Source organism: Myodes glareolus, chromosome 4, assembly GCF_982192425.1.
Source record: "Myodes glareolus chromosome 4, mMyoGla1.1, whole genome shotgun sequence".
Taxonomy (NCBI): Eukaryota; Metazoa; Chordata; class Mammalia; order Rodentia; family Cricetidae; genus Myodes; species Myodes glareolus.
Genome location: NC_142029.1, coordinates 61,802,048 through 61,814,175, shown reverse-complemented (window position 1 = coordinate 61,814,175; position 12,128 = coordinate 61,802,048). Strand labels below are relative to the sequence as shown.

Genomic DNA, 12,128 nt, shown 5'->3' with positions numbered 1-12,128 from the left:
GGGATACTGGCACTTGCTGATGGAGGTACTCCAGCAGGTACCACTCAGGATCCTCCTTTTCTTGACTGCCCCGCCCGACTACAGTCCTCTTCTTGGCCTTCACGGTCACAATGTCCTGTGCCCAAGAACCAGCCGCAGTCTGACAGAACCGCCAGCCTCTGACTGGACTTAGTCAGAACCCTGGGATGGATGGTACCACTACCAAGAGCAGTCAAGCATCCTGGCTCTGGAAGCCCCAGGGAAGCCAGGGAGCCCTTTAAGTCCTAGGGTGGCTGTTGCGCTGGCCTGTGCTGAAGGCAGTATGCACACCTTCCCTGACTCCTTGGTCTCTGTCTTCCCCTCTGGCTACACCTGTGGCTCCCTCCTGGCCTGCTCACCATACTCATGAGAGAGAGAGGGGTGGGGTTCCAAAGGCTTCCATTGCCCTCCCTGTGTCCCACTCCCTGCTCATCACAAGGTCGGGGGAATGTTTCTCTCCCTCTCTTAGAGTTAGCCAGAAGTTTATCTGCCCGTCCCTCAGGACTTGGCTCTGGTGCACGGGTCACAGTTACAGCAATCTATTCATGAACTGGGGCTGGGTCTCTAGCTCCCACCCTTGCCTGTCCTGGAAATGGGGACACGGAGACCCCGAAGAGGCTGAACAAGTCAAAGTTGTGCCTTTGTCCTCTGCTGAGCTCCAATACAGAGATGAATCGTCCCCCACCCTGACCTCAGAGATGATAGATCCGGTACTGTTCTAGGGGTTGTCAATGCAGATGAAGCAATTAAGGCTGCGTCCATGCTGCCAGAGCTATACCAGGTGGTGTTCCACTGCAGTGGGAAGACTGCCAAGACAGGAAGGGCAGGGAGCAAAGGTCATGGGTCACCAAGGTTGGAAACCAGTCCCCAGCTGATCCCAACAAGCTGCTCTTTCCCAGTCAGGGGTGGGTTCAAGAGTGGTGGTTCTCTACCTCTGCCCAGGCTCCTGGCTCTCAACCCTGGCTTTTGGAGCGGTCAGTTTAAGATTAGGTTTTGGTCTCTAAGGCAGGGACGCACACTTTCTCTTCAGCTGTGTGGTGTGCTCAAATCTCCTAATCTTGAAGGGGAGACAGCAGCAGTGCAGGAAGTGGGAGGTGAGCAAGGGAGGACTGGCCAGGAGGCTGATCAGAGAGCCAATACCTGCTTCTCATCGCCTGCTGCATCTGCCTGAGCAGCTGGCGGAAGTCTGGAAGGCCTACTACAACCTAGAACACCCCTGCCCCCAAGGTCAGAGTAGCCAGGAGCCCCAGCCTACTGTAGAGGCAAGGTAGACAGGGGAGTTCAAAGTGACTATTTCTGGGACTTCTGAGGGCAGTGTGAGACAGGCTGTGAGTCCTCCCCTATTCCTCTCATTGTCCTGAGGCTTTTCTTTGAAGATCAGACTGAAAGAATACACCCACCCAGCTAGGCAGGCCAGACGAGGCAGAGGACTGAACTTAGACCCCCGGAAGCCTACTCTATGCTCTGAATGTCCTCTGTCGGACCGAGTTCAGTCACTTGGACCTTCAAATTAGGACCTTCGTCTCCTAATCCATGAGCATGGGCCTCCTCTGTCCAAGCCTCCATGGGTCCCCGCTCTCTACAAGACAGGCTCAGATACCGGTGTGGGAAGACAAGGGAGGCCCCTTAGGTCTGGCCCTGACATCTCCTGTAGGCTCGAGCCCTACACCTGCTACTCTCCCACATCTGCAGGCCACCAGGTTGCCCGCAGCCCTGAACCATACCCAGTTCTCCAGAGGCCCCAAGCCTTCTACTGTCTTTGCAGAGTGGAGCCCTTTGACCCCTGTATCTCCATGCCTGCAGGTGCTTTCCCACTCATCCTAAAACCTCTGAGAACTTTCAATGGCTCCCTCAAGCAGACCAGGGCTACAGTCTTGCTTCTGTATACAGCGCTTCCTATTTATAATGGCTGGGGTGTCTTCCCACTTACCTCAGGCCAAGTGCCGCTCTGAACACTCCACAGGCCCCAAGTCATACCACACACAGCTTCTGCCCCTGTTCGTCGGGGAGGATGAGGCACTCTTTCCATGAGGGGCTTTGGTGGCCCTTGAAGGGGTAGGCTGGTGAGTTGGTGCCACTTCCTGCCACCAAGGAGGGGTGAGCAGGGGCAAGCGTTAAGCCAGAGGCCCAGGTCTCCTCCTTGCTGAGTAGAGGCTGCCTCTGGGCTCTACTGGACCCACGGACGCTGCTCCTCCTCATAAAGCCTCCTTTTCTTCCGTTGTCAAATGGAAAAGCCACTGTGCCATGCTGAGGCTGTGGGCTGCAGCATACCTGCAGAAATGCTCCGTGCACCTATGCGCCTTCCCTAACCTTCCCTAATAGCTGCACAGTGAGGAGGGGAGGGGAGGCTTCTGTCACGATTTTACTGACAAAGCCAGCTGGCACTTGGGTTTTAACTGCGTGCCGTGTACTCGCATATTTGATCTTTGTGAAATTCCAGGAAGGTCATGAACTAAGGAAAAGGAGCACGCGTGGTCCTACTGCATCCCAAACACCATCCAGTCAGTGAGGGCAGAAGTCCAGGACTCGGGAGGTCTGACATAGTGATGGCTGGAGCAGGAGCTTAGGTAGGGTCACCAACACTGCCTTGGTTCTGGCTCTTTCCTTATGTGAGCCCTGGGTGCCTGAGAGCTGTCACCTTCCTGGCTACTTTCATCTTAGGCCATCCATGCGTGGAAGAAATGCCTTCTGGTGACAGGAAGTAGAGGATGGACCAAACACACCAGGAGAGAGGAGCCAGAGTGGAGCTGGCTAACCCCTGATCCTAACCAGCACCGCCCCCCTGCAGCTCCTCATGCCAGCACCGTGCTCATCTCCAGGCTGAAGTGACATTGTATTCCTGGCATCGTGCCTGGTGCCAGCACAGATTACAGAAGGAAGAGTCTGAGCTCCGCTGGCCCAAGAAGCCACCCTACCCAGGAGTCTTAGGAGCCAGAGTGGAGCTGGAAACAAATAACATCTGAGTCTCCAGGACACTGTAGACCCAGGCACGCAGTCCACACAGCAGGTGGTTTGACAAGCTGATGCTTTGTTTGAATGGTTCATCCCTTCCTGGTAACCGGTTCCCAGCTAGACCCTGGGCAGGATGTCCCCAGAAGAAGTAGACTGAAGACTGACTCTTTACTTGCCCTGTTCAAGGCATCCCAAGTAAGCACTGTGTGGGAAGACAAAGTGCCTGCCACACAATGCCTGAGTCACCAGCCTCCTTCACAGGGACCCTGCCTCCTTCCTAAAGGCCTGCCCTTCCTGTGCTGGGCTCCGACACCTTTCACGGCCTGCTCTACACAGGGATGTGCCGGTTCCTCTTCAGCAATGTGTTTGGCACAGGTGTTCTGAGTCGTTTATGGCAGACCTCATGCTCCTAAGTCCTCAGTGTTCTTTTGTCCCTGCTCCTGGGCCTAGGCCTGACTTTGACAATGACCTGGTCTAAATGCTTGGGTGGGGTGCATGAGAGTGTGTGTGAGTGTGTGTGAATGTGTGTACGCGCGCACATGTGGTGTGTGTGTGTAGGTCAGCGGCCGGCCTGTCATTCCTCAGACATAAACCCCCCTTTTTTGAGACAGAGTCTCTCATTAGCTTGGGACTCAGCTAGTAGACTATGTTGGCTAGCTAGCTAGCCACAGGGATATACCTTCCTCTGCCTCCCCAGTGCTGAGATTAAAAGTATTTATTGCCACAACTCACTTTTTTAATTTTAATTTTTTTTACCGTTGTTTGTGTTTTGTTAGTTTTGTTTTTTCCCTGGTGCTGGGGTTAAAGGCATGTGCCACCACCGCCCGATCACACCCCACATTTAATATGAGTTTTGGGGAACCAAAAAAGTTCTTCATACTTGCAAGGCACTCCGTTGATTAAACTACCTCTCCAGCCCCAGCTCCAAATTCTAAATTTGCTACACTAATAGAAGGCAGAAGCCAAACCACTGCCTCATGAGCCACAAAATGATTATCACTGCATGTTTGTCATAGGTGACCAGGAAAGTACAAAGTGCTTCTGGAGAGCCTGGGGCACCAGGCCTGAGGTACCTGGAGCCACTTGAGGTCAGCAGGGAAGGACACCATGTGAACCTAGTCTTTCATGGCTGAGCCATCTTCCCAGCCCTCTTGGAGACTACTTTAAAGAAATAATTCTGCCCTCAGGGCTACACTATCACCTGTATCCTTCAGGATCCAGGCCTGTCCCTTGGGTGTGTCCCTGGAGACAGTGCCAGGCCAAGGCACGGAGCCCCAGTTACCTAGGCTCCCACTGGTCTTGTTACCAAGAGCACAAGATAAATATGTTTTTATACTAAAAATAAACTACTTTATTAAAGTGATGAAAACTACTCATGGCAACAAAAATTTTACTTTCTGAAATGATCCCTCTTAGTTTCAAGCAAAAGTTACAGAAACAAGCAAGAAAATTTGCCTTTTGAAGCCCCAAAATATAATAAAGACCTCCTCAGGAGTCCCGAGAAGTGAACCAGCATCCATCCTTGCCCTGGTTCTAGAAACAAAGGCTGCCTGCCATTCCCAGTCCCCTTGGGACTTCAAGTCCCCAGGCCCTGCCTGGAGCCCCGTTTCCCAGCAGCCTGTATTTCTGGCTGGAACAAAAGAGCTGCCCATCTCAGGGCGTGTCTGGTACTTCTCCTTGGCAACCTCCACCAAGAGTTCCTCCATCTTCCCTTCTGCACAATGAGAAACAGTAAAGGATCACAGACAGATACATACATACACACACACATACAGACACACGCACACACATGTACACATGCCCAGGATAGTAGTCCAATCCCGTTCATGGCTTTTGCTGTTCTTCCTAATCTTTCACTTGGCTCCATGGTTCTGCCCAACAATTTCATTATTTATATTGAGACCAGGAGCCCTGTATGTCCAGCAACAGTGAAAGACACCGAATGGGGAAGTTGGGTGGGGAGGGCAGGCTGGACGCAACATACACCTCTCTTGGGTCTACCAAGGACTGTCTGCAGTATCAGGGCAACATGGACTGACTTTAGGGATGCAATTGTAGAAGAAAGGGATAGAAAGTTATTTTGTTATATTTTAAAAGGATTTATAACTATTTAAGAACTATAGATAATGGCAATGTTATTATTCAAAAGCTGGTCATCACTACAGGGCACAGCCAGTACACTTTATTTTCTCTCTACTGGCAAATTCTCTTGTATCTATCCTTGGCACCATTGACGCCATTTTTCTCTTGTGCTGCATACAGTCTTCAAGTCTCCAGTCGGGATGTGGTTTGTCCCTCAGGTAGTAGTGGGTCTTTTAAGAGGTGGGGCCAGGGGCCTTTAGCTCAGATGACAGAGTGCTTACTCTAGCAGGCACGAGGCCCTGCATTCAACCCCTGGCACTCAGAGGTGGAGGTTAGAGGCCTCAAGGTCATCCTCAGCTACACGGGAAGCTCAAAGTCAGTGAGGACTATATAAGACCCTTGTCCACCATCTTATCCCCCCACCCCCATTCCCACTCAATCATCCACACAAATAAAAAGACAAGAAACATTTTAGGAGGTTTCTGATGCCTCCTAAAAAAAAAAAAAAGAAAAAAAAAGCTCCAGAAAACCTTTAGGAGGTTTTCTGATGGAGCTTGGCTAGGAAAGGCTTAGAAGCCATCTACCGTCCTGTGGTAATGTGACCTCACGCTCTCATAATCACTCCCAACACTGTGAATGTCATCTGTTATGACAGCCTCACTAGAACTGAGTCACTTGCCAGCACCCTGTTCTTGACTCTTCGGTGTCAGATAAAGGCACCTGCTTTCCTTACAAAGCTAGCCTGACTCGGGTGTTTCCGTGCAGTACCAGAAAGCACACTGGTACACGCTTCTCAGTGTCTATGTGAGTCTCTCTGACACACCTCTCGAAACAAACAGAAATCAAGGGTTCCAAGTCTGTACCCAACATCCAAGGTTCTCTCGTGTGTTATCATTCAAGGTAAGGGGTAGGGAGAGAGAAATTTAAGAGAAAAAAAAGATGAGCAACTGAGGCACAGAAGAGCTTGGTGGTTTAGTCCAGGTCCCCAAGAGAACTTCTCTGGTCTGACATGCCCTTCCTGCCTCTGCTAAGATGGAAGCTCCCCCACATTTTTTTCAGAGATATAAAAGTAGTTGGAAACCCTTGAGAATCTCAGGGGACTGTGCATGTCCGTGGTACAATGATGCAGTTCCCTGAGAAGAAAAAAAAACAACCTGTCAAGTGTCCCTGGTAAGAAGTTCTGGCACGAGAAGGCGCAAGTGCCAGGATGAAGGGAAGCTGCGTGAAGCTGCCTCGACTCCTTCACTGTTAATCTGCCGACAGGCCATCATCAAATCTCACATCAAGGATGTCGTCATCCTCAAATCAAGATATTTGGTGAGCACACACAGCCCACAGACGGGGCAGGGAGGGCAGGAGATGACTAAGACACAATCCTTTAGAAGTGCTCTGGCCACCCAGAATTTCGGTACCCCAAAGGGTTAATGAGCATCTTAAAATCCTCAGCTAACTGAAACAACAGAAGAGGGTCATGGGATAGCACATGACCAACTTTTTTTTTTTTAAGTGCTTGTTTAAAAAAAAAATCCAAGTTGTGCCCATTTGTGGCAAGGCAGGTCTGGGAACTGGAAGAAGGAGAAGGCTTCTAAAAGGGCAGCAGCAGGCACATCACCAAGCTAGTGAAGGGCAGTATGTGCTGGTGGGCAAGGAGGCTGCAGGGAACAGGGCTGAGCCTGTGGGCAGCTTGTCCTTAACCCTTAACTGGAGGAAGTGGGGGTCAGTCTCCACTGGGCGCCAGCAAGCCAGATCCCTTAGGGTCACTCTTGACATCCCGTGCCTCCACCTATGCTTTCTGGCGAGCAGGCTGGAGGAAGGGGAGCTTCTCTGAAATCTCTTCCTGTGCTCATACTCAGGCCTACAGATGCACAGGCTGGCCTACCAACCTCAGCCCGGGACAGCAGACAGCCTCGTGTATGTCCACTCTTTCTTCCCCCTTTCCTCGCTATACACACCAAGACGTGTCTGTCGAGGCTTAGATGCCCTGGAATGCTCTGATAACTTGGGAGGAAGACAGAAACCCTTCAGGTCCACTTCCCCTTCAGATATCTGTGCCTGTCTTTATCTTTTCTGGAGGCTACCAAGGGTCGTGGACCAGCCTGGTGTGTCACCCTCTTGTGTTCCCCACCAGCCTGGTGTGTGTCACCCTCTTATGTTCCCCACCATTGTCATCTATGTTAGGATTAGTCAGGAAGACCCAGATAGCTTCCTGAGCACCCATGGGACTGGATGGCCTTACCCTAGGTCCCCTAGTGTCTATTGAGGCTCCTACCCCGGGTGGGGTTGGCACTGCCAGCCAGACTATAGTCCATAGGCCATGTGATAACAGTCACTCTGCTGTCACGCTCTCTTCCAGGCTGGAGGTGTGTTCCAGAGATGGGGCACTCAAAGGTTTCCCATTTGAGCCAGTTCCTTGTTACCTCTGAAGGCTTCATGCCTACCTGTGATTATCTGCCCCAGGGTATCTTCTTCCTTACCCTGCTCCAAGGCTGACCCTCCTCTTTGGAGTCCAGATATCTCTGCCCACCAGTCTAGAGCACACCACCATATTGCCAGGAGTAGAGATCAGGAGACGACTGTGCCCTCCCTCCCCCATCACCAGCTGACCCAGCTCTGATAGGCAAGCTTATGCTTCAGAGTTCAGCGGGCTCAAGTGCCCTGGTATAGAAGGCAAGGGAGACCTAGGGTAGGGTCTGGATCAGACCTTGGGAGCCTCCCTCCACAGCACAGGCTGCAAAGGATGTTAGCATGCAAAAGCATGCATAGGTAAGGCTACACCGCCAGGATTGGGGATACACATAACCTCTGCAACTCACAGACACCAAAAGCTCTGTAAAGCTGAGGTAAACAACTCACTAATGACACAGCTAAGCGGAAGGAACTATTCAGGGGCTTGGGCTGTCTGCCAGAAGGGATCAAGGTGGCTAGCAATTAACCTCACTGATGGACCATGTGCCAAGGGCCCATGAACGCTACCCCCAGCTAACCAGTCCAGCATTCCTTCTAGGTCACCCAAACCAACTATCCATGAGCCCCTATATCCTTTCTAAGAGGTTCCGGATGTGGCTTCCCCCATTGAAGGTCATCTTAGTTCCCAGAGACAGGCTAGTGAAAATGTGGAGTCCTGCTCCTAAGGTGCTCACAATTCACGACAGGTCTCCAGCCAAACCCTCCCTATTCCCCGGTGCTCCCTTTCCACAGAAGCATGGGGGCAAAGGTAGACTCTCACATTTGTGACTTCTGACCTGTAAAGGGGAGGGATTGGCAGAACTCTCAGCAGGGGTTTCCCCCATCAGCACTGTTTCTAAGGAAGCCCAGAGTTTTCACTCAAATCCACCACATATGATTCTTTATGGAACTGTGTTCAGACTTGGAATAAACAAATATTTTTTGAGCATAGTGCAGACACTGAGGAAAACATGAGGCATACGGCTCCTTCAAGCCACCCATCTTTTCTGAGACAGAAACTGAGTGTCTGAGGGGCCTCAAATTAGGCAAAAGACAATATAGTTGAGACTTCTACCTCAAGGATGCTGTACACCTGCAGGTTCCCTCCTAGGGCTGAGGTGCATCCAAACCCTTTCCACACAGCAGGGATGGAGGTGTCCTCTGTGATGCTGGGATCTACAAAGGACTGGAAATCAGAGCCGGCTGACTACTTAGCTGGACTGGCCTTGATCTGAAATGTCCCAAACCCAGTTCTCCAGGACGGGCAATCCCTTCTTCCATTCTGATCCCAACCCTCCATCTCAGGTACTGAGCGTCAACAGACAGAAGGCGGCCATGTGACCCCCACAGCCCACGCGCACACGTCATAGCTGCACTGTGCCTGAGCCCACCATGTCCTCCCACAGCCTTCCTTCTCTTGGACTCTAAACCAGCTAACAGGACTGGTTTACAGAGCCAGAGCTGGAGATCCCGCCCCCTGGGGATCCCCTTCTCCTCCAGCAGAAATGCTCAGAGCCTAGCTTGTCTCTGTAACCCCCTGGTGATGGTGATGAGGCTCCTGGACGGAGGTTCATGGAGCCACACCTTCCTACAGGTATCAGAGGGGTCGCTGCTCTTCCATCTGGGCTTCCCACTTTGGACCAACCTGGGTTTCAGATACTTGGGGTGGGGAGGCTCCTGGACAGCAAAGAAACCCTCAGTCTCCCCCTCCTTCGGCTCTGGCTGGCTGTCACGGTGACCTCCCCTCCCCCAAGAAGGGCGGTGAGCTGGGAGATGGGGGTGGGAGAATCCACCGGCTCCACTGATGCTCTCTGGAGGGGGCAGGGAAGGCAGGCAGGGCGTGTCGCTTAGGCCTTTCTCTGCCCAGTGCCAAGCTCCTTGATATGAGCCGCTTCTGTACCATCCCCCAAGTCACCTGCTATGGAGAGAATCTTCACTCTCATGGTCCACACCCCTGAGCCCCAAAGAGGCTAATGCATTAGCGAAGGACAGTGGATCTAGAACCTTCTGCCCAGTCAGATGTAAGCAATGGGAGCTAAGCGCTCTGTTCCTCTACCACCTGCACCCACTCTTTTCGAAAAGGGACAGGTGTCGTGTTGTGTCCCCCATTCCCGAGCGGCCATCTGCTTCGGGACTGGACTTGTCCTTCCCTCTGGTTTCGGGTAGGGTCCACAGGGAACCCCTAGGGCGCAACCTTACTGAGGTGGGGGCAACTAGCCCCTAGCCCCACCTAGTTCTCCCAAAAGAGGCTCCTGTCCCCTCGCCCACACCCTCCCTGGCACCCAGACACCTGCACCGTGCTCTGCAGCCGGTGCCGCAGTGCGAGCTAGTCAGCGAGCCCGCGAGCCCGGCGCCTAGAGCCACTGTGCTAGCCGACGCCCTCGGTCCTCCTGGACGCACCTGCACGGGGGACCCCTAGCCAGATCCCACCCTCACCTTCATACCCTGACCCCGGAGCCGCCTCCATCCTTTACCCCGGATCCTCCCCAGCCCGGCCCCACCCGAGCCGGCCCCATTTCCCCATCTGCATCCCTTTCCTCCTCCGCCCGGCCGTGGAAGGGCCTTGGTGAGCCGGGGCTGGGAGGGTCCCCAGTGGGGTGACTGAAGGGGCGGCATGGGGAAAGCAGTCGGCTCCGAGCCGAGAGAATAAACCGAGTACTCACCGCTCTGCTCCCCCAGGAACACCAACTTGAATTTTCGCAGCGGGTTCCCAAAATCTCCCCCTGCGGACATGGTGCTGGCAGCTGGGGCCCGAAGAGGAGGAGGAGGAGGAAGCGGCGAAGGAGCAGGGAGGGGAGAGTAGGAGGGCGAGGGGAGGCGGCGAGCGGTGCGGGAGCCGGAGGGGGAAGGGTTGGCTGCGCGCGCCCCTGACTCCCCAGCTGCGGCCCGGCCCCGGCCTGCGGCTGCGTGTCCGACGGCGGCGACGGCGGAAAGGGAGGAGGCAGGGTGTGCGGCGCAGCCGAGGGCGGCGCTGGCTGTACGGGCGACAGTCGCGTTGTGGACGCCCGAGGCTCGGCGCGGGCAGCTAGGCACGGGTGGAGCGGGGCGCAGGGACCGAGCTGGGCGGAGGAGCGCTCTCCCCAGCAGCGCCACGCGCCCCCTCCCGCCCGCCTCCTTCGCCCGCGCCTGCGCTCTGCGAGCTCCCCGGCATCTGATGTCATGCGAGGCCCGTGGGCTTGCGGGGCTTGGGGGGCGTGCGCCAACCCCCCCTCCCCAACCGCCGCAGCCCGCCTGGGAGAACCATCTCGCCTTGTGCTTACGAGAGGCGCCCCCCACCCCACCCCACCCCCGCCTCGGAGCGGCTTGCTTGGCCCAGCTACTTCTGTTTCCCTCACCCACCTAGAAAAAAAAGATAAGATGTGGTCAGGGGGACATTTGCTTCTGGTCTTTGACACCTGGATGCGGGTCCCTTCCTCCGTCTCAGGCACAGATAAGCAGAGTAGTGGTCGGACGGGGCGGGAAGGAAAGGGCCAGTGCATGGTATAGTGGCTAGTAGGAAGACGTGAGAATACCTGGCGCAGACCGGGGTGGGGTTCCTCTGTCGCCCCTGGGCCCTTCCAACTAGGCCCAGACTCTTCATGGGAAGGGGGTCTATGGTGTCCCCAGCAGGTCTGTCCAGTGGGAGAGAAGATGCCCTCACAGGACGTGCCTGAGGCAAACCCACTGGTTTGAATTCTAATCTACTCCATGGGAGAGAAGGCTTGGTGGAAGCCAGCTCCACTAACACCAGCACAGTGCCCAGCCTTTCTCTACTGCGAGACCACCAGTCCAACTGCACTCTTTCGCCCTGCTATTTGTTTATTTGTATAATGAGCTCCAAGAGGACACAAGGGCAGTCTCCTATTCATCTCTGCTTTCTGGACACACACAACAGAGTGAGAGCAAAGGGTAGACACCAGGACTAGATGCACTCACAGGACAGCCCAGTCTAAAACATCCAGTTAATATAGGCCTTACGAAGCCCCCTCTTTCTCTCTTGCTGCCTGCTCGTCTTGACCCCTGGCCTTCAGGGAATGCTTATTTGGAATTTGTGGTGTATGCTATACACAGAGCCAGGAGTGAATGTGCCCCATGCCTACAGTAAATTTGTGAATTTTCCCAGGGAGTATTCACTGCAGTCTCCCACCCTTTGTTAAGCCCTCACAGTAAATGCCATGGAAGCAGCAGCTGAGACTCCACCTGGAACCCGAAGGACCTCACTCAGAGTTTAGGGAAGAGTCGCTGAAGCTCAAACTAATGTCTAGAACCCCAATCATTGTAACTGTTGTATGCTCACGGTCTTCTTCGGTTTAGAGCGCCTGGGGTTGGCGATCATGCCCCTGGGATATAAGCATGCTGTGTTTGGCACCAGACAGGGTAACTCTCACAGGGTCCCAACTTCTGCCCTGAGTTTGCTGCCATCTCAGGATCACCAAGCAAGGGCAGTCCAACCCGCTATCCACTGGCCATGTGCCGTGCAGAGTAGCTATGAATGCTGACCAATGCAGTATTGCAATCATGCGCAAAACATTGTGAGATTTTTGGGGTGGGTTTTTTATTTTTTGCAATTTGTTGCTGTTGATTTCATTTCCTGGTTCTCCAGGGGGAGGTTTGTAGATGGCAATGTTGTGTCTCCATATCAAGAGGTTGGG

The 12,128-nt window shown here is 53.7% G+C and overlaps 1 protein-coding gene across 2 annotated transcripts in view; it reads right to left on the bottom strand.

Annotated features, from left to right (window-relative positions):
* Rab6b (RAB6B, member RAS oncogene family) overlaps positions 1-10,571 on the bottom strand; it is a 56,492-nt gene extending 45,921 nt beyond the window's left edge. The window contains exon 1 of one of the 2 annotated variants that reach the window (XM_048417522.3): positions 10,161-10,571. In XM_048417522.3, the coding sequence (XP_048273479.1) occupies positions 10,161-10,230 (70 nt within the window). In that variant the 5' untranslated portion in view covers positions 10,231-10,571. Of the gene's footprint in view, positions 1-1,948; positions 2,118-10,160 lie in introns of those variants that run through there. The other variant, XM_085689640.2, reaches the window with a different exon arrangement.
* Between the last annotated feature and the right edge of the window lie 1,557 nt (positions 10,572-12,128).